At 49.4% G+C, this 21,337-nt stretch overlaps 1 protein-coding gene across 5 annotated transcripts in view; it reads left to right on the forward strand.

Moving 5' to 3' along the window:
- plxdc2 (plexin domain containing 2) overlaps positions 1 to 21,108 on the forward strand; it is a 506,097-nt gene extending 484,989 nt beyond the window's left edge. For all 5 annotated transcript variants that reach the window (XM_038798075.1, XM_038798074.1, XM_038798076.1 and 2 more), the window contains exon 15: positions 18,432 to 21,108. In XM_038798075.1, coding sequence (XP_038654003.1) covers positions 18,432 to 18,551 — 120 coding nt within the window. In that variant the 3' untranslated portion in view covers positions 18,552 to 21,108. The remainder of the gene's footprint in view (positions 1 to 18,431) is intronic.
- Positions 21,109 to 21,337: the final 229 nt, after the last annotated feature.

Raw genomic sequence — 21,337 nt, forward strand, 5'->3', positions numbered from 1 at the left:
CCCATCCAATCCACTCATCCACTCTAACCGCTTATATCCTTACCTTGCCCAATCTACCCCCTTACTCACTTACCATCATCTTTCCTAAGCTGTTCAAAGAAGCTTCAGGAAATTTAAATCCTTTGCTTGCAGAATACGGCAGCTGTTGTCACTTAAAGGGGTGGTATGGCTTTTGCTTGGGTTTGCTCTGCTGCTCCCTCTGAGGATTCCTGCACTGTCAGGTCTGCAGAATCCTCTGATGCAAGGCCGCCCTGAAATAGTGGGAGGAAGGTAAGGATGCATTTCTTTGTCTGTTCAGGGCCAGAGTACTGTAGTTGCTGGATAATGTTCAAAAGTAATAGATAGACATGCCATCTTTAACTGACTCTATTAACATTCTGCCAGCAATATCCTTAAACCTTAGAGTTTATAGGTTGGCTTTTCCTCTACATCAAGCACCACCTGCCACCCCCCCCCCCCCCCCCCCCCCTCCCCCCAACCACCACCAAAAAAATACTTGATGCAGTACTGGACAGGTAACTTTACCAAGGTCTTTGCTCCTGTCCAGAACCAAGATCACCAGGATTTGGCATTTAAATGATTGGGCACCGGCCCAGTGCTAGAGTGCCAAGAGGAGGTGTCGGGGAATCATAGCCTGCAGCTATAAATGTGGTCACAATGATTCGGAGCTCCTGGCTGCCAATATAAATTGATTACCAGCAGATCCTGAATATCTAATGATCCTAGGGAAGAGTGAAATCATTGTTGAGAGAGACTGCCTGCATTCTCCATCCTACCCCTGCATAGTTGCTCAAAGAATTAGACGGGAGGCTGAGATCACCCTTTTCCGCTATTCTGTATCATTGCACTGTGTGCACTTCTCACAGATGCAGGCAAAGTTCTGCATCTGCTGGAAAACCGGTTTGGAATGCTCTGGGACAAAGGGATTCTTGGAGAATGATGGAGCTCTGTGACTTCGTACATGTGAGCAGCTCTCACTTGAGACTTGGAAATATGATTTGGAGCTCAGCGGTGTGAACAAAACACTGCCTGTGTGGCTAGGAACGCTTCTGTTTTCTTAGATTTGCATGCAGCATAAAGACATAGCTTGAAGCCAACAACCTGATCGTTTTCAGGTTTACCGTTCCAATGAACTGCTGCTATTGTAAATATGCACAGGTAAGGCTTCTGAAAATTATGTTAAAATTAGAAACACTTAACTGTTCAGTCAACTGGGATTAAATTGACATTAAAATGCAAATGTCAACAGATTGGGACTAGTTTTAGAAAGACAAACATCTGTTCACTTTAATTGATCCACTAAATATATTTAACAAAAACAGATGGAAATCCAAAGAGATTAAACTACCCTGTGTCAAATAACTGACATATTGGTCTGTGGAGGCCTGAATGGTGTATTTGACTTTCCTCAGCATCATTAAGTAATTGTGCCTTACACAACATACACTCTCTCCTAATGGTTTCCCTTCAACAATGAACAGCAAACTCATTCTTTTTTTTTTTTAATTTAGATTAGCCAATTATTTTTTCCAATTAAGGGGCAATTTAGCGTGGCCAATCCACCTACTCTGCACATTTTTGGGTTGTGGGGGCGAAACCCACGCAGACACGGGGAGAACGTGCAAACTCCACACGGACAGTGACCCAGAGCCGGGATCGAACCTGGGACCTCAGCGCCGTGAGGCGGTTGTGCTAACCACTAGGCCACCGTGCTGCCCTTACAGCAAACTCATTCAACATGTAACGCAATGAAGAAAGTTTTAAAATTCTTATCATTTCTATTCAGGATTTTATAGTTAAAACTCATTTGTTAGCGATAAAAACTATAAAAGAATAAATCAAGTTAGTTTTCCATTGTCCTATTTTGATTTAATCTGTTTGTCGAAGATGCCTGTAAGAACTCTTAGGTTTCATCACAGGTTTTTTCAAATAACACTCACACAGAGAATGCAAATCGTGGCGGTGATTTTACTTATCCTACCATACTGGTACACGTTCCCTTGCTCAAGGACAAGAAAAGAGATGTGGGACAGGTTTCTCCGACGGGCGACGCCGAAATCAGGAAACGCAATTGGGCAGGGAATTGGTTCCGACGCCGAAATCGTGGTGGACGCTGATTTGACGCCAAATCGCAATTCTCCGTCATCTCGACAGCAGCGCCAATGCATTCCAGATTGCACATACAGTAAACACTGTTTGCATATCATTAGTGGCCCTGATGCGGTAGTCTCCGGGGCATCCGCGATTCACAACCTCCTATGGACTGAATTCCCAATCGGGGATGCTTTTAAAAGTTGTGAAACCAGTTTCGTGGCTGATGAGGGAGAGAAAGGAGGTAAGACATATAGAGGCGCCACTGTGGGCTGCTGGGCTAGGCTGGACACTGACTGGACTGTCTGGTGTGCGTGAGCCCTGCCAGGGCCGGAGGATGGGGGGTGCTGGTGGAACAGGTCGTGTGTCCGGGGTGACACCCCACGGGACTGGGGCGTGTCCAGGCACGGACCGCCATTGCCACTGCCTGCAAGGCTGCCATCTTGCTGCGCACCCCACTGACCATCTACCTTGGCCCCTGGTTCTGCAGAGTGATACCGGCCATATGGGTGCCCCAGAACTCCAGCTCACACCTCCGCACCTCATCATCCGCCACCAACCTGGCCCACCCAGGGTAATGCCCACTCTAGCCCCTCCAGGTGTGCCGGGCGGGAGCCACAGAGCAGACTTCAGGCAGCAGGGACAGGCACCAGGGCCAGAGGCCCCACGGTTCTGGGCACCAACGGGGCCAGAGGTGCGGAGATGGGGGTGGGTATGCGGAGGCAGAGGCAGCAGTGCCAATCGGAGCCACCTTGCCACCCGTTGGCATGGGGGTACACACCTTGCTATAACATGTTGGCCTTTCACCCCCTGCAGACCATGGACATTGGAATTCAACCAACAACGATGGCCTTCCTGCCGCAGCCCTGAGGGAAGCCCTGTAGCTGTATGAGCTGGAGCTGCTCGAGGAGGAGGAAGCTGCAGCACTGGAGCGAGCAGCAGAGGGACAGCACCGAGCCCACCAGGATGCCTGGGCAACAGAGTTCGCTGCCATCGGCGGGATGCCCTGGATACAGGGGCGATCGATATCCCCCTACATTCACCTGCGGATAACAGGCCGCTCTACACTAACCCAAAAGGGTTCCACTTGATGAACGTGTAGCTGATATGTTACCATCAGATGCACATCATGCCCGTCTGCGCCGATACCTGGACATTGTGCACGATGCCTTCATCCTGGCACACTCAACGATTCCTGACATGTTTGAGAGCCCCGACCCCACTGGCTGGAGGGTTGGCTCCTGGGTGACAGGGGTTATCCACTGCAGTCATGGCTGATGATGCCTATCTGGAGGCCACAGACCGACGCCGAGGCCTACTTCAACGACACGCATACAGCAACCAGGTGTGCGATCGGGCAGTGACTCGGCATCCTGAAGATGCAGCTCAGGTGCCTGGACCACTCTGGAGGGACCCTCCAGTATGACACTGAGATGGTTGCCTGCACCATGGCGGTCTGCTGCGTCCCCAACAACATTGCGCAGCAAACGGGCGACATGCTGGAGGAGGAGGCTGAACACCAGGCCTCGTCCGACGAGGAGGATGCGGGGAGAACAGGGATGGGCAGGACATGGGGCCCAGGCAGGCACAAGAAGCCGCACGATCTGATTGCCTCCAGGTTCACCGACTAGGGGGGGTGCGGAAACTGCCCAGGAGCATGGACACTGCATCCCAGGGCTCGCAACCGCCCCTCCGCCCCCGTGCCTGCAACCCCCTCCGTGATGCATACCTACCGCACTGCAGGGTGCGAGCCTGGGTTGGCAGTAACAGTGGGTCTGGTCCATGGGATGGAGAATGATGACAACCCGCTCTGCGATGAGCCGTGGTTCTCCGTATCATTTGATGATGTCTGACTCCTGCCCACAGTCGCACCTTCCACTGTACACCTGGGTGATCCCTGCATGCGAGATGGCCATTCCATCACAGGGTCCTATTGGATCCCTGGGGTGACGCTGGTGGAGGGGGGAGGGCTCACACCGCGTCGTTGGCAAGCCTAGACCAGCCCATCCCTCACACCCATCAGATAGAGCACCGAGGCAGGTTGTAACTGGTAACAGGTGTTTAATATGAACAAATATTTACCGATTTGTGCCCTCGCCCCGATAACTAGACTGTGCCCTGCACCTGTGCCAACTTAACTGGTGTCTAACTTACGGGCCCTAACGCTATGTCTTGGTGGATCCCCAGATAATACATGAGGGGTGGAGGTGGCCGGCTGTGATTCCCGGCCTGCGGCCTGGGTCTCGGTTGTCGGCTGTCTTCTGGGGTGATCGGGCCTGGATGGGCCTGGCTGCTGCTCAGGTGTGCCAGGTGGCGTAGTGCTGCCCTGTCTGCCTGCAGCCCACCAGATGCCCCAGGAACCAGAGGGGAAGAGTCCAAGGTGCTGCGGTGTTCTAGCACCTCCCCTGTGGGAGTCACCGGCACATTCCCCATCACCTCTTCCTCCCTTGGGGTGTCTGATGGTCCCTGGGATACTCCATGGGACAGGGGTGTGGGCAGAGCTACCCCCTGAGGCTGCTTCGCCACTTGGCACTGACAGATTTTTCCTGCACAGCTGGCCGGTCTGGACGATGTTCCTGGTAGCACTCATTGCTTCTGCCACCTGTGCCCAGGCATGGCAAATGTGGCAGCTTCCTTCCCAGGCCAGGGTACATGGTCTCCCGCCTCTCCTCCACCGCCTCCAGGAGGGGCTCCAGCTCAGCGTCCATAAATCGCGATGCTGCTCTCCTCATTGCCATCTTGATGGCTGGGATGGAGTGTGTGGGAATTTTATGCGGCTGCAATCGCAAATCCGGCACCGTTTCTCATTGGAATCGATTGTGTCCCTCAGCAGTCGCTGAATTGGTCCAGGTGCGGCGCCAGTTTTGCTGTCATGGAATTCCATCAATCCTGTGCCAGCGTCATCACTTGTCTCAGGAACAGAGAATCCAGCCCCTGGTATGAGATCTTCCGGCTGTTCACATTGGCGGGATCTTCCAGTCCAGCAGATAGTGCACTCCCGGCACAGTTTTCCCAGCGGAAAATTCCATTGTCAGTGCCAGGCCCAGAAAATCCCACCACCGGCCAATGGCAGACCGCCAAGAAGCACGCCACGGGAAGCCAGAGAATCTTGCCCCTGTGTCTATAGAGATCATTTTAACCCTGCCACGTTAGACAATGTGTGTGCATTGGAATATCACTTGGGGAACTTTCCCGCTCTCTTTCCACAAAGCCATGATTTTACGCTCCTCTTCTGAGCAGCCAAGAAGAACACACACTGCTGGAGCCTTCTTTTAATATGGGAACGACTAGTGGTGCACCACAAGGATCTGTGTTGGGGCCTCAAATATTCACATTAGTCATTAACGAGTTAGATGATGACATAGAAATTCATATATTCAAACTTACGGATGATAGGTGGCATTGTAGACAGGCTAGATGATAGCATAAAATTGCAAGGACATATTGACAGACTAGGTGAATGGCAAAATTGTGGCAGATGGAATTCAATGTAAACAAGTGTGACGTTATCCATTTTGGACCAAAAAAGGATAGAGCAGGGTATTTTCCAAAAGAAAAGAGGTTAGGTACAGTGGATGTCCAAAGAGACTTGGGGGTGCAGGTGTGTAGGTCTTTAAAATGCCAGGAACAAGTGAAGAAAATAATCAAAAAGACGAATGGAATGCTAGCTTTTCTATCAAGAAGAATGGAATATAAAGACACAGGGGTTATGTCGCAGCTACACAAAACCCTGGTTAGACCTCACTTGGAGTACTGTGAGCAGTTCTGGGCACCACACCTTAGGAAGGGTATGTTGGCCTTGGAGGGAGTAGGTTTAGAAAAATGATACCTGGACCACAGGGGTTGAATTACGAGGAGAGATTACACAAATTAGCCCTGTTTTCACTATAATGTAGAAGGTTAAGGGCTGATCTGTTCAAAGTCTTCAAGATATTAACAGGGTAAGACACGGTAGATAACGATAAACTATTTCCACTGATTGGAGATTCTAAAACCGTAGTCTAAAAATTAGGGCCAGGCCATTGAAGGAAGAACCTCTTCATCAAAGGGTGGAAGAGATTTGGAATTCTCTGCCACAAACAGCAGTTGAAGCTAGAACATTGTTAATATTAAATCTGTAAGAAGTCTTACAACACCAGGTTAAAGTCCAACAGGTTTGTTTCAAACACGAGCTTTCGGAGCGCAGCTCCTTCTTCAGGTGACTGGAGAGGTATGATGCAGAAACATTTATATAGACAAAGTCAGCGATGCCGGAGAATGCTTGGAATGCGAGAATTTGCAGGTAATCAAATCATTACAGATCCAGAGAGAGGGATAATCCCAGGTGAAAGAGGTGTGAATTGTCTCAAGCCAGAACAGTTGGTGGAATTTTGCAAGTCCAGGCCAGATGGTGGGGAGTGGATGTAATGCGACATGAATCCAAGATCCTGGCTGAGGTCGCACTCATGCGCGCGGAACTTAGCTATAAGTTTTTGCTCGGCAATTCTGCGTTGTCACGTGTCCTGAAGACCGCCTTGGAGAACGCTTACCCGGAGATCAGAGGCTGAATGCCCTTGACTGCTGAAGTGTTCCCCGACTGGAAGGGAACATTCCTGCCTGGTGATTGTCGCACGGTGCCCATTCATTGCCCATGAGGTAGACTACACGTATGAGGTAGAAAAACTACTGGCCTTCAAACAAACGCGCAACCTCAAACAAACCATTGTTTGCAGCAAATTACCCAGCCTTCAGAAGAGCGACCACAACACCACACAACCCTGCCATGGCAATCTCTGCAAGACATGCCAGATCATCGACTTGGATACCACCATTACACGTGGAAACACCACCCACCAGGTACGCGGCACATACTCGTGCGACTCGACCAATGTAGTCTACCTCATACGCTGCAGGAAAGGATGCCCCGAAGTGTGGTACATTGGCGAGACCATGCAGACACTGCGACAACGAATGAACGGGCACTGAGCGACAATCACCAGGCAGGAAAGCTCGTGTTTGAAACAAACCTGTTGGACTTTAACCTGGTGTTGTAAGACTTCTTACTGTGCTCACCCCAGTCCAACGCCGGCATCTCCACATCAATATTAAATCTGAAATGGATACATATTTGTTGGGCAAATATATTAATGGATTTAGGTATATGGAGCTAGGCCTCAGATCAGACATGATCTCATTGAATGGCAGGACAGGCTCAAGGGGCTGAATGGCCTAATCCTGTTCCTATGTAATATGCAGATCAGGCTTTGGTGATTTAATTGGCTCAACTGTGATTTTCAACCAAGGGCCAGAGCTGGGATCCTCTTGTGGCTTTCTCACCAATCAACTAGCACGAGGCAGAGGAGAGGTCAGAAAAATGTATTTTACTTACCTTGTGGGCAATGAGGAGCAAGCGTCCCACATGGAAAGTTTAGTCAACACTTACCACAGGTTGCTTCCCACAGGATTGTGAGACACACCCAAAGTCCCTTCCCCCTGACTTACTTGGCCGTTCCTTTGTTCCCTCGTGGTGACCTGCTACCTGATGCAGCACTCCCTAATTTGAAAATGGCATCAACTCAAGGGGATCCCCCAGGAGTAAAATTTACTATTATCCTTGATATTTAATTATATTTAACAGGAAGCAGAGATGAATGGGACATACACATGGAATTAAAGTAGCTGAATTATCATAAACGTTTTAAATATATATTATTTTGAAAATATGCCTTTTAAAAATCATAATAGAGAAATTTGACATTCCAGAAATGTAAAATTAGTTTTTCAGGGTCAGTGAGGCTGTTTAATAGTAATTATTAATTCAGTACACCATTAACCACCCCAGTTGTGCATTAATCCAACAAACTGTAACTTTCTCAAGTGTTTTTATAGTGAGCCTTATAATGTAAAATAGTTCAGTCATTTTGATAGAGTGCAAACAGAGGTGGGGTTCAACAGTGCACCCTATGAAAAAACATAGAATTACTGCACGACCTTCTGGATTTCCGCTTTTAACTGTGTATGTGGACTCCTGAAGCTGCTGTTAGTTTCTGAGGAATAACGCCAACAAATGCTTACAGCTTCTCTGTTATTAGCCCTGCAAAATCTTGGTTGTTATTATTCCGAATTTTGATTTTGAAAGGCATTGAAGGAGCTAAGTCTCCAGTTGGGGCAATAGAACTAATCTAAATGTAAACATGGCCTTAGAGAGTACTAAAGTAACCACTTGTAGAGATTCACTGTCCACCTTTACATTTTCTAAATAATCTATGGTATAAAATAAAACTAATTATTTTGTGTAAAAGGGATTTATCAATTTTAATCTCTGACAAGGGAGCCATTCTATCACTATGTACTCCATTGGAGGTGTTTGTTACACACAATTATGTTTTCTCACAATTATGTCTTATGTCTATGCAAATATTACTATGATTCTATAAAGTGCCGTAACTTACAAGGCAAGAGGCCAGAGCTGAGAAGTGGGATTTGGCTGGATTGCTCTTGTGGTTGGCACAGGCAAAATGAGCCCTGTGGTCTCTCTCTATTCTCTAAATGTCTATCATGTTGAGAAACAAATGATTTCAATAAGCAGCTCAAGTTGCACATGCTCTCAAAGCCTCTCCTCTCCTAATGCATGCTTTAGGGTGGGGTGAGAATTCTCACCTGGAATCGTACCCAAAATTGTGAGCTCTTCTGAGCTGCATGTTCACATTCAGGCATTATCATTATCCGCCAGAAGTTCAACAATTAGATCAATTAAAATGTGCATTTTCCATTATCTACCATTTTCCATATGACAGCATATCAAATTATCTGTTTTCGACATTAGCAAGACATTGAAACCATAATTCTGTCACAGTGGTTGAAAAGGAATCAACATATCACTAAATCTGGTTCACTACTTTATTACTTTGTGAAGCAAAGATGACTGGGGCTTTCCTCCAGACCTACTGGGCGGAATTCTCCCAAAAAAGACTTCGGGGCACGATTCTCCGGCAAAACATTCTACATGTGGTAGCGAGCGGGAATTGCCACAAGCTTCCCGGCACTCAGTCCAGCGAGACCAACAACGCAATTTGACATTAATTGCCGAGGCCTCATGGGCTTCTCGCCATAAATAAAGTCTCGCCAGCTTATTCGGCGAGACCGCACTCCCGGAGGGTGAGGCACAGGGCAGCCGTGCTTCCTGGGATGAGGTGGCAGCAGCTGTGAGCTTGGGGAATGTGACCAGGAGGACTGGCCTCCAGTGCCGAATAAAGGTCAATGACCTACACCAGGCAGCATGAGTAGGTGGACACCACAATGCCCCTCAACAACTCCTCCTTCACACACCCCATACAACCAATGTGAACCACACATGTGGCTAACGATGCCCCCTCTCCTCGGAAAAATCTCTCTTATAATCGTCAGAAGAGGGCCCAGACCGACGGAGGGATGCCGGACATAGGAATCCTCACCTCCGTCGAGGAGCGTGTCCTGGAGGTGACTGGGGTGACCGAGGACAGATCGGTCAGCCACGCAGAGGCTGGCTGATGCCGCAGAGGTGAGAAACCACCGGGCACCACAAGGGGGACCTGTCAAATGTGAGTTGTTATTGCCTTACTGACTGACCCATCCCTCCCACTGACCACATGTCCATTCTCCACAGGTCCTCCAGCTGATGGTGCCAGGCCATCCTGGGTGGCCCCTTCTCCTGCCTCCCAGGAGAACACCTCGGAGGAGAGCTCCAAGGATGCCACCACAAGAGTCACAGCACAGCTGTCATCCCCACCCTCCACCAGTGCAGATACACCTCGGTGAGACATGTTAGCGGTCAGACTTCGGGGGCACAATCTGGTGAGCACCACACAGTCGCTTATGTACATCAGGTGGAGGCAGGAACCCCCAGGCAAGACAGCGGTCAGAGGGCTGCTGAATCGCAGGCTGGAGGATACCAGCTGGGTCCCAGCCAGATGCTGAGCCTGTGGAACAGAGTTAGTCAGGGCTTGTGGAGGTGATAGGGAGCGGCTGGGACATTCAGAGGGGGATGTCAGCGTCACTCCAGCAGATCCATAGCTGCTTGGAGGAGTCCCTGAGGCTACGGGCACAGGGGCTGTCGCCGCCGATGCATTGCACCGAGGCCAACACTACTAGAATGGCGACCGAGGTGGAAAGCATGTCACATGACATCGGCACCATTTGTAAATGTGTCCAAGGCGTTGTGCAGTCGGTGACAGCCATGGCTGAGGGTCTCGGCATGTTCGACTCGCTAAGGGATGTGACCCAGTACCAGGCGACCTTAATGAGGTTCTGCGGGACACATCCCGCTCTCAGATGGGAATGGCTGAGGCGCTGCGGAGCTTGTCCCAGTCACAGGTGGGCATGCCGAGGCGCTGCAGAGCATGGCGCAGTCACTGAGGAGCATTGCCAAGTGCGATGGTGGCACCATCGGGACTGTGGGGACTTATATTAAACAATAAACACCTTTGTGCACAACCAGTATGATGCCTCTGTCACTTTCTTCCACAATGCGGACCGACCTCCGAACCCTTGGCCCATCTCTCCAGGCATCTCCCCCCCGCCATGTGGCATCCACCCACTCTTCGGCAATGGACATGTACCCGGAGTGCAATTGCCCCCACGGTTGTCGCCCAGCACCTCCCCCCCCCCCCCCCCCCCCACCCCCTATGGTGGTCCACCCCTGTGGACGGCCCCATCCCCAAAGAGGTTCCCAAGCCCCGCCGAGCACAAGAACAGCAATCCCAGCGCCTCCGGGCTCTTTGCCTGTGAGCAAAGATGGCTACTCACCTCCTCGGTTCCCCACAGAAGCCCGTCCCCCATGTTCACGTTTTTAATAAGGAAGACTAAACGGCGCCAGCATGACCACTTGCTGTGGGGGGGGGGGGGGGGGGGGGGGGGGGGTGCTGAATGACAGGAGGCTGTTAGATATGGGGTGGCTCTCAGTAATTGTACGGAAATAGGACTTAAGTGGTGATAATTGGTTCCTTGCCACACAATTTCATCTACGGGAGCAGACCGGTTGCATCGCAAATTGTTTGGCGCCCTGCGTGGTCCTTGGCCGGGTTTCTCCGACCCGGCGGGGGGTCGGTGAATCGCTGGTGGGCGGCATGAATCCCGCACCTGCCGGCCGGCGCAAACCACTCCAGCGCTGGCCTAGCTCCTGAAGATGCAGAGGATTCCACACCTTCGGGGCGGCCCAACTCCAGAGTGGTTCACGCCACTCCTTCGCACTGGAGTTGTCCGCCCCACCGGTTCATGGAGAATCCCGCCCCTTTGTTTTTGGTCTCTCCCGCTATTCACCAGCCTCTTTTCACTTGAACGAGAGCTCAACGAGGCCTGAGAATTGAGTCCTCAGTGTCATCTCAGGCAGGAATTGCAGCCGAGGCTCCATTTCCCTTAAAGGATCCCCCCACGGCATATAGCCAACGGTGCTGTGCCCTTGTGCTCCCTGGAGGTAGGTAGATAGGGGTACTCACCTTCTTTCTCCCCTCAGAGACCATTGCGCCGGGTCCCTGCTTTTAGGCACCATAATTGAATTGCGCCCGTGTGACCTCCCGCTGCAGGGGCGGGAGAATTCCGGGAGGCTGCTGAATTCAACTTTAACCTTGCTAATGAGATGAAATTGACTGGAAATGAATTGTGATTAGGGCCGGGATTCTCCACTACCCGGCGGGGCGGGGGTCCCGGCATACCGGAGTGGCGAGAACTACTCCGGCGTCGGGCCTCCCAAAAGGTACGGAATTCTCCGCGCCTTTAGGGGCTAGGCCCGCGCCGGAGTGGCGCCCGCTCCACCGACCGGCCCCAACGGTCTTTGGCGCCCCGACGACCGGCGTCGGGGCTGGCCGAAAGGCCTTTGCTGGTCGGCGTGAGTCCATGCATGCACCAGAGCGTCAGCGGCCGCTGACATCAACCCGGCGCATGCGCAGTGGAGAGGGTCTCTTCTGCCTTCGCCATGGTGGAGGCCGTGGCGGCGGCAGAAGAAAAAGAGTGCCCCCACGGCACAGGCCCACCCGCCGATCGGAGGGCCCCAATCGCGGGCCAGGCCACCGTGGGGGCACCCCCTGGGGTCAGACCGCCCTGCGCCCCCCTCCAGGACCCCGGGGCCTGCTCACGCCGCCTGCTCCCGCCGGTACCAGAGGTGGTTTAAACCACGTCGGCGGGAGAGGCCTGACAGCGGCGGGACTTCGGCCCATCGCGGGCCGGAGAATCGCAGCGGGGGGCCTGCCGACCGGCGCGGCGTGATTCCCGCCCCCGCCGATTCCCGGGTGGCGGAGAATTCCGGCGGGAGCGGGGTTTACAAAGGCCCTGGGCGATTCCCCGAGCCTGCAGGGGGTCGGAGAATTCCACCCCTGATTCTCGCCCTTTCTGGCAAGATCCTGACCATGGCCGCTGGAACAAGCCGGGAGAATGGGGACCAGATTTGCGTCCGGCGCAAATTCCATTTCAGGGCTCTCCCACAAATCACCCGACATAGCAGGATTGGCACTAGGCACAATGTGGCCAGAGAATTGCTCCCACTGTCTGTAGTTACCAAGGAAGATCTGGATCTCTGCCGGGATTCTCCCAGAATTGACCACTCCGGTGTTAGGTCGCCCAGAAGTTGCAGAATTCTCCACACTTCCAGGAGCTAGGCCGGTGGTGGAAGGAGTTGGCGCTGCGCCAACCGGCTCCGAGGGGCCACTCCCAGCCGGCGCAAGTTGGTGAATGCGCAGGACTGTCGGCATGTTCTGCTGCATGCGCATGTTCTTCTCCAAGCCGACCATCGCGGAGCCTTGCAGAGGCCAGCGCAGAGGGAAAGAGTGCCCCCGCAGCACAGGCCCACCCGCAGACTGGTGAGCTCCAATCGCGGGCCAGGCCACCGTGCCCCCCCCCCCCCCCCCCCCCCCCCCCCGGGGCCGGATCCCCCCTGCGTCCCCAACCCCGAGGACCCCACTAGATGGCCAACAAGCCAGGTCAGGCCGGGATGGACCATGTCCATTTCATGCCGGCAGGACTGGACGAAAACAGGTGGCCGCTCAGCCCATCGGGGCCCGGAAAATTGCCGGGGGGTCCGCTGCCAACAGTAATTCTCCGACCCGGCAGCGCCAGGGACCCAGGTTCAATTCACGGCTTGGGTCAATGTGTGGAATGTGCACGTTCTCCCCATGTTTGCTTGGGACTTCCTCTAGGTGCTCCGGTTCCCTCCCACAAGTCCCGAACGACGTGCTTGTTAGGTGAATTGGACATTCTGAATTTTCCCTCAGTGTGGCGACGAGGGGATTGTCACAGTAATTTCATTGCAGTTTTAATATAAGCCTACCTGTGACAATGGTAGTTTAACTCATTGGGCTTGACAGGTGGTTTGTGATGCAGAACAAGGCCAGCAGCGCGGGTTTAATATGTACCAGCTTACCTAAACATGCGCTGGAATGTGGCGACTAGGGGCTTTTCACAGTAACTTAATTCTTGTGACAATAAAAGGTTATTATTATTATTATTATTATTAGTGCCCGCGCACTATTTGTCCTTCCGCCGCCCCGCAGTATCCATTCGCGGGGTGGCTGAGGGGCATCCCGGCCCGCGCATGCGCGGGTTTCGCGCAAATACGCGATGACGTCATCCGCGCATGCGCGGGTTGGAGTCTTCCAATCCGCGCATGCGCGGCTGACGTCATATGATGCGTCAGCCGGCGCTAACTCCGGCAAGCGGGCTTAACGAGATTCGTTAAGCCCGTGATGCCGGAGCTTGCGGCGTCGGGCTGCTAGCCCCGACCGGGGACCAGAATCGGTTCCCGGTCGGGAAGGGGCGCGCTGGCGTCAAACCCGCCTGGGTTTGACGCCAGCCTTACGATTTCTCCCGTTTTGGGAGAATCGCGCCCTATATATCTCTGTCTTAAAGACACTCAGTGATTTGGCCTACACAGCCTTCTGCGGCAAAGAGTTCACAGATTCACCACCCTCTGGCTGAAGAAATGCCTCCTCATCTCTTTACAAAGGAGTGTCCCTTTAGTCTGAGATTGTGTCCTCTGCTTATCGTTTTTCCATAAGTGGAAACATCCTGTCCACATCTACTATATCCAGGCCTCGCAGTATCCTGTAAGTTTCAATAAGATACCCCCTCATCCTTCTGAACTCCAACGAGTGCAGACCCACAGTCCTCAACCGCTCCTCATACGAGAAGCTCTTCATTCCACGGACCATTCTTGTGAACCTCCTCTGGACCCTTTCCACGGCACATTCTTCCTTAGGCACAGGGTCCAAAACTGCTCACAATACTGCAAATGGGGTCTGACCAGAACCTAATGCAGCTTCAGAAGTACATCCCTGGTCTTGTATTCTAGCCCTCTTGACATGAATGCTAATGTTGCATTTGCCTTCCTAACTGCTGACTGAACCTGCACATTAACCTTAAGAGAATTGTGAACATGGACTCCCAAGTCCCTTTGTGCTTCCCATTTCCTAAGCATTTCCCCATTTAGAAAATTGTCTGTGTCTCCATTCTTCCTTCCAAAGTGCATAACCTCACACTTTGCCACATTGTATTTCATCTGCCACTTCTTTGCCCACTCTCCTAGCTTGTCCAAATCCTTCTGAAGCACCCAACCCCCAATTTCCTCAATACTACCTGTCCCCCTATAGGGGTGGGATTCTCCGACCCCCCCGTCGGGTCGGAGAATCGCCGTGGGGCGGCGTGAATCCCACCCCCGTGGGCTGCCGAATTCTCCGGCGCCGGAGATTTGGCGAGGGCGGGAATCGCACCGCGCCGGTCAACGGCCGCTCGCAGCGTCTCCCCCCCCCCCCCCCCCCCCCCCCCGGCGATTCACCGGCCTGCAATGGGCCGAAGTCCCGCTCGTTCTATGAAGGTCCTGCCGTCGTAAATTGGACTAGGTCCCTTACCGGCGGGACTTGGCGGTGCGAGCGGGCTCCGGGGTCCTGGGGGGGGGGGGGGGGGGGGGCGTGGGGCGATCTGGCCCCGGGGGGTGCCCCGCGATCAGGGCCCACTGATTCATGGGCAGGCCTGTGCCGTGGGGGCACTCTATTCCTACACGCCGGCCGTGTAAGCCTCCGCGATGGCCGGCGCGAAGGTGAACCCCACCCCCGCGCATGCATGGGGATGACATCAGCAGCCACTAATGCTCCCGCACATGCGCAGACCCGCGCGGCCAGCGGAGTCCCTTCAGCCCCGGCTGGCGGGGTGCCGAAGGCCTTCCACGCCGACCAACGGGGCGCAAACCATTCCAGCGCCGGCCTAGCCCCTGAAGGTGCAGAGGATTCCACACCTTTGGGACGGCCCGACGCCGGAGTGGTTCCCGCCACTCCACTGTGCCGTTTCTGCCCGCCCCGCCGATTCCTGGAGAATCCCGCCCCAGATCTTTGTGTCATCAGCGAACGTAGCAACAGTGCCTTCAGTTCCTTTTTCCAGATCATTAATGTACATTGTGCAAAGTTGTGGTCCCAGCACAGACCCTTGAGGCACACCACTAGTCACCAGCTGCCATCCTGAAAAAGACCCCTTTATCCTCAGTCTCTGCCTTCTGCTAGTCCGCCAATCCTCTTCCCATGCCAGGATCTTACCCTTAACATCATGGGCTTAGACTTATTTAACAGTCTCCTGTGCAGCACCTTGTCAAAGGCCTTCTGGACCCTTTTTGTCTGCCATATGTTCTCATTTTTATCCCAGCCCTGCTGCATGTCTTCTGGTTAGCTGCTACAATATTGCTACACCATCTGGGATTTCTGTTTAAACTATAGATTTTAGGCAGAGTTGGTACCCCCTATCGTGATGGAACAAACCAAGACATCCCCTTTGGGTTAAGTGGCAGAACCAGTCATGATAATTTGATAGACTGGGCTGGTTTAGCACAGTGGACTAAACAGCTGCCTTGTGATGCAGAACAAGGCCAGCAGTGCAGGTTCAATTCCTGTACCAGCCTCCCGAACAGGCGCTGGAATGTGTCAACTAGGGTCTTTTAACAGTAACTTCATTGAAGCCTACTTGTGACAATAAGCAATTATTATTATTATTCTTATTATTATTATTAAGCAGCCAATTGGGAAATGTACAATTTTCAGCCTTTTCGTATTGGGGCCTGTGGTTGGTGGAGTCTGACTGAAAGTTCCAGAAGGAAGGCGGATCTTCTGAAGAGTGCCATATTTGTGTGTGTGTGCTTCTGTGAAGTGTTCCAAGCATGAAGCAGCGTTAATTCTCTCTCTCTCTCTCTCTGCCTGTTGATTTACAGAGCTTTGCACAATCGACAGTTTCTGATTGGATACATGGTTAGGAGACTGCTGGCTACATCGGCTCCATATGTCGGCAGTAAAGAACAATCTCATAACTAATAAACTCTTTTTCAGTTAAAACCTTTCCCCCCATTCCCACCATGTGTATGTCTAGGTGGAGGGTGGGTTTTGGGATTAGGTAGATTGTTAGACCATTGTCTGTTATTACTTCTGATGTGGAGATGCCGGCGTTGGACTGGGGTAAGCACAGTAAGAAGTCTTACAACACCAGGTTAAAGATTCACCTGAGGAAGGAGCAGTGCTCCGAAAGCTCGTGTTTGAAACAAACCTGTTGGACTTTCACCTGGTGTTGTAAGACTTCTTACTGTTATTACTTCATATATTCATCTTTTCCTCTTGTTATTAATAAATAGTTTGTCAACATTTTTACTGATAAATCTGGTGGGTCTCATTGCAGCACTCTAGGGCCAAACTCTCGATAAGTTAATAAGAATTATTGGTTAATTCACTTATGTTACGACCACGGGTCGAGGGGGGCTGGAACTGACTGCCTGCTCGCCCAGAGTGTCATTACACTAATCTCACCTAAACTTAATTAACCCGCCTTTTCTCCATATCTCCTTGTACTTTTGCCTAACAAAGATCTATTAATCTTGAGTCTTGGAAATTTCAGCTGACTCAGTATCCACAGCATTTTGAAGGAGAGTCCCAGAGTTTTATTACCCTTTGTATGGAAAGCAGAGGCCTCAATCCCTGGGGAATCTCACTTGTCATGTGCTACTAATCAGAGAGTATTCCCTTTATCCCCCCTGTTTGTCTCCTAACGCCCAGTCAATGTTAGGAGGTCACTTGCTACTCTACAAGCTGTCATGGAGGACTCACATCCTCGTGTACATGCCAGGGTGTAACCGCACATGGATCCAAGTACTGAGCCTGCTGACATTTAGAGATTTGAGAAATGGCCGAGAGGGGAACAGGTAAACTAATTGGCTGTTTCAAAGAGCCGTACAGATACAACTGCCAAATAACCTCACTTGGTGCTGTAAGGATTCTACCTATGGCTCGCTAAGAATCTATATTATGACAGTGCTGTGATTCTAAGATAGACAGTTTCATCTGACCCTCCTGCACATTAGTTTCAGCATGATGGCCTGTTGCTGGTATCTTATCTATTGGCTCAATTCCTTGCATTAATAACTTTGATTTAAGCTATGTTGATAACAATAATCAGAGCTCTTGTTACTGGAAAATCCATCCAGGGTACAGTTTCTGACGATTTTGTGACCTTTACTGGACATGGAGTGTGAACACGGAAGTAGGCAGTGCCGGTAGCAAACGCTTTGTTGAAATATTACCTGACTCCTGTTGCCTTGGTCCTTGCGGAAAGAAAACTTTGTCTAGATATTGGAGGATGGTTAATGCCCATGTAACTGCATGCCAGCAGCACGAGAGGAGTAAACTGGAATGAGGGGAAAAGAAAAATGCAATTGAAGAGTATATTGACTCTCGGGTTCAATCTAATGCTTGTGTTGGAACTCAGTCAGGATTTGTTAAGTTAAATCAGTGGAAAGTATATGGATCACCATTCCGCATTTATATAAATTTATGTATATTGTACCACAGGGTGTGTAAGTTAGATGTTCTGTTTATATTCTGTTTTTCATCACCAGTGCAAGCTGGTTAAAAAGGTGGTTTAATTCCAGGATCTGGCATTAAATATCTGTTTTACCTTGAAACATTAGTAATTGGGGGAGTAACCAACAACCACTGCTGATTATTTCCGAACAAGGGCTGGAATTCTCCGACCGTTGGGATTCTCTTTTCCCTCCGGCAGCCCACCCCCGCCCACGGGTCTCCCGGCGGCGTGGGATGGCTTCAATGGGAAATCCCATTGACGAGCGGTGGGAGTCAAGAATCCGGCCGCCAACAATTGCCGGGCCGCCGAGAAACATGCGGCTGGGGGACTGGAGAATCCCGTCGCAGATCTCCACTAGAGCTACCCGGATCTTTTTTTTTCTCCTTCAGTTTTCTTTCAAGATTTGACAGTTCAACTCATTTGCCCTTGTTCAAACAAGGAATTTCTGTTCAAGAGTTATTTGCATTTCACCATAATATCTTTGCTAATTAATTCCTGTTAATTTCTAGCGCCGCCCAAGTAGATGGCCTGCAATGAAGTTCAGACGTGGCTCTGGTCATCCTGCTTATGCTGAAGTGGAACCAGTTGGGCAGGAAAAAGAAGGCTTTATTGTGTCTGAACAATGCTGAAACTGACAGAACAAAATAGTGCACCAGTACTGGCCTACGGGTGTGAGATTTATGCTTTGAAGTGGATAAAGAAGCAAGCTCAAGCCCACTGTCCACAAAATACCTACTTCTGGATTAGCTCAAAAGTAAGAAAGATACACATCTTCACCTATAAAATCACCACTCCATAGTCTTTCTTAGTAGCCCTGCAGATTTTGCCAATGTTTCAAGAAAAGTGTGCCATCCCTTTTTGATAACTGCTGTGGAATTCAACGAGCATTCGTGATGCACACACGCCACAAGACTAAAGAATCAAGTTCATTCCATCTTTGCTGGTTCAAGTAAACCCCAACAAATAACTGTGGAAAAGGAAAACAATCAATTATCGATGTTACTGTGGTTAAAAATACAGCAAATCTGCTTACAGCATGCTTTTAGCCAATCATCAATCAGATAAAGCAATGAATAGTATCACTCTATTCGATATTTTCCTTGATTCTTTAAATGTGTAGACATTAAGAAATAATCGCCATCAGCTGGGGAAAATGTAGTTAATGTGTACATTTTCTAAGTGAGGATATTTTCTAATCCATCTGTTTGTTTTGAGTGTATGTGAACCATTATTGATGGATTTCTTTCCTTAGATGAGCTATGATATGGTGAAATTTCACCTCCCAATTAACAGGATTCAGTTGCATAACGGTTGGGAGATAATTAAAGGCAAGTTGATATGTTCTTTAAAAAAGTAAAGATTTGCAAACATGCATATCTGACAGAATTCTTTATCGTAAATCTGATGTTTCCCTCAGTAACTTCTGACATTCCTGATTTACATTTTTTAAGTTAAAAACAAAATCTCCAAATTATTGTGCACAACAGGATTCCATTGGTTTCAGATTGCTGAGGGTTTTTTGTATCATTTGTGTTGCAAAACCGCAATGTGTCATCTTTTGGTTCAAAAAGGTAGTGAGATTGAAGGTTTAAGTAGACCCATACCAGAAACCAAATGCTGGGAATATTTGCACATCCAAATAGTTCTGTTGTGTAGTGGACACATTGGTTAAATAGATGAATATATTTTGTTTCTTGATAGTTTACACAAGACAGGTTCTTGTGCTCCAGATTATGAAGAAATGTTATAGTGTATTTTTCCATCCGGAAGAGGCGTGTAACATGAATTACCGCAAACATAAAATGGGTTGTAAAGTAGTAATTAAGACTAGAGTGCTGTTTAACAATAGAAAGTAGCTCCATGGACAGCAAAGAATGCGCACTTTTAACTGCCTTCACTGAAATGAATTGTTATTTTTTGAGCTTTCTTTGTGATGTGAAACCAGGCTGTTCATCAATAAATTCAGGTAAGTATTCCTCAATAAAATCCTGTGAAATAAATCTTCCAGTCTTACAAGTAAAGGCACTTACTATTATTACTATGTATTGAAAATGGCAGATTCGGGTCTAATTACAGATTATTGACTTCTTTCCGCTTGCCAACAATACAATCAATGAACAATACAACCTTATGACTTCTCACTTTAATCAATAAATGTCATTGGTATCACTCACAGTGAGTTTGACCTTGCTCGGAATGGATTTTCTTTTCCAATGAGCATCTATGTAAGAGTATCAATTCAGGATAAAACAGCTTGTTGAGTTGGGTTTGATCTAAAACTATCATGAGAAACAATTGAAGATCATGTCCTAAACATTATGCAAGATATCACATCAGTCATCATTTCAAGATAATGGTGTCTTGATTTTAAATGTCCTCTGCCAAAGACTAGCCCCTGGATTGGAAAATGTGTGCAGTTGCATAGTTGACTGGATGAAATGGACCCGATGACCCTGATGGACTAGTTGGTATCTCTTCCCCATTTTAATATGTTTTGTGTGCTCCTAATTTTGGTTCAATGGCCACTATCGTTTGTAAAAATTCTGGTAGCGTCAACAGCTGCAGGCACCGTGTACACATACTTTGGCCTTTCATGAGAAGACCCACACAAAGTCCTCTCCATCCTCATCAGCCAAGACTCAATTGAATTTTGCTATACAGGCTTACAACAATCCTGTGTATAATGTTGCAATAGCTATTCCATAACACTGTGAACGCTCTCCCAAATCCTACTTACCGATTCACTGCAATGAACAGCTGATAAAGCTATTATCCCAGAAGACTTGAATTAAGTGTTTTAACATATATCACATCAACAACCATGCTTTTCTTATCCTGATGCTACCCTTCAACCATGTTCAGGATTTCAACTAACATTTTATCAACTGTGTATTTTTGAATCCCCACCATATGCCCAATACTATGCCGAAATAATAATAGCAAAATAATAGTATTTCTCATGTCATTCTGCAACATTTTGGTTTCACGATGTACACAAATTTGAGGGAGAATCGCTTTCAGACTTAAGTGAACAAAAATCATCTTTGACCTGGCTCAGTTTTCTCAAACAGATTTGCGCACATTGCTGGTAACAGCATTTGACTTGGCTATCAAAAAAGCATCTCATCACCACCTTCTCGAGGGCAATTAGAGATGGACAACAATTTGCCATCCCAAGCACAAAAACATTTTTTAAAAATCAAGTTTTTCATTTTTCTTTCTCTTCATTAACTGCAAATAAAGCCTTTTTGATAATACCAACAAGATTATCTCATTCATTCTCTCGAGCCTGTCCTGCCATTCAGTTATGCGACAGCTGGTTTGTACCTCATCTCCATTTCCGTGCCTTAACACCCTATCCAACTAAAATCTATCAATCTCAGTTTGAAAATTTAATTTAAACCAGCATCTGCAA

This window comes from Scyliorhinus canicula, chromosome 5 (genome assembly GCF_902713615.1).
Source record: "Scyliorhinus canicula chromosome 5, sScyCan1.1, whole genome shotgun sequence".
In the NCBI taxonomy this organism is placed as follows: Eukaryota; Metazoa; Chordata; class Chondrichthyes; order Carcharhiniformes; family Scyliorhinidae; genus Scyliorhinus; species Scyliorhinus canicula.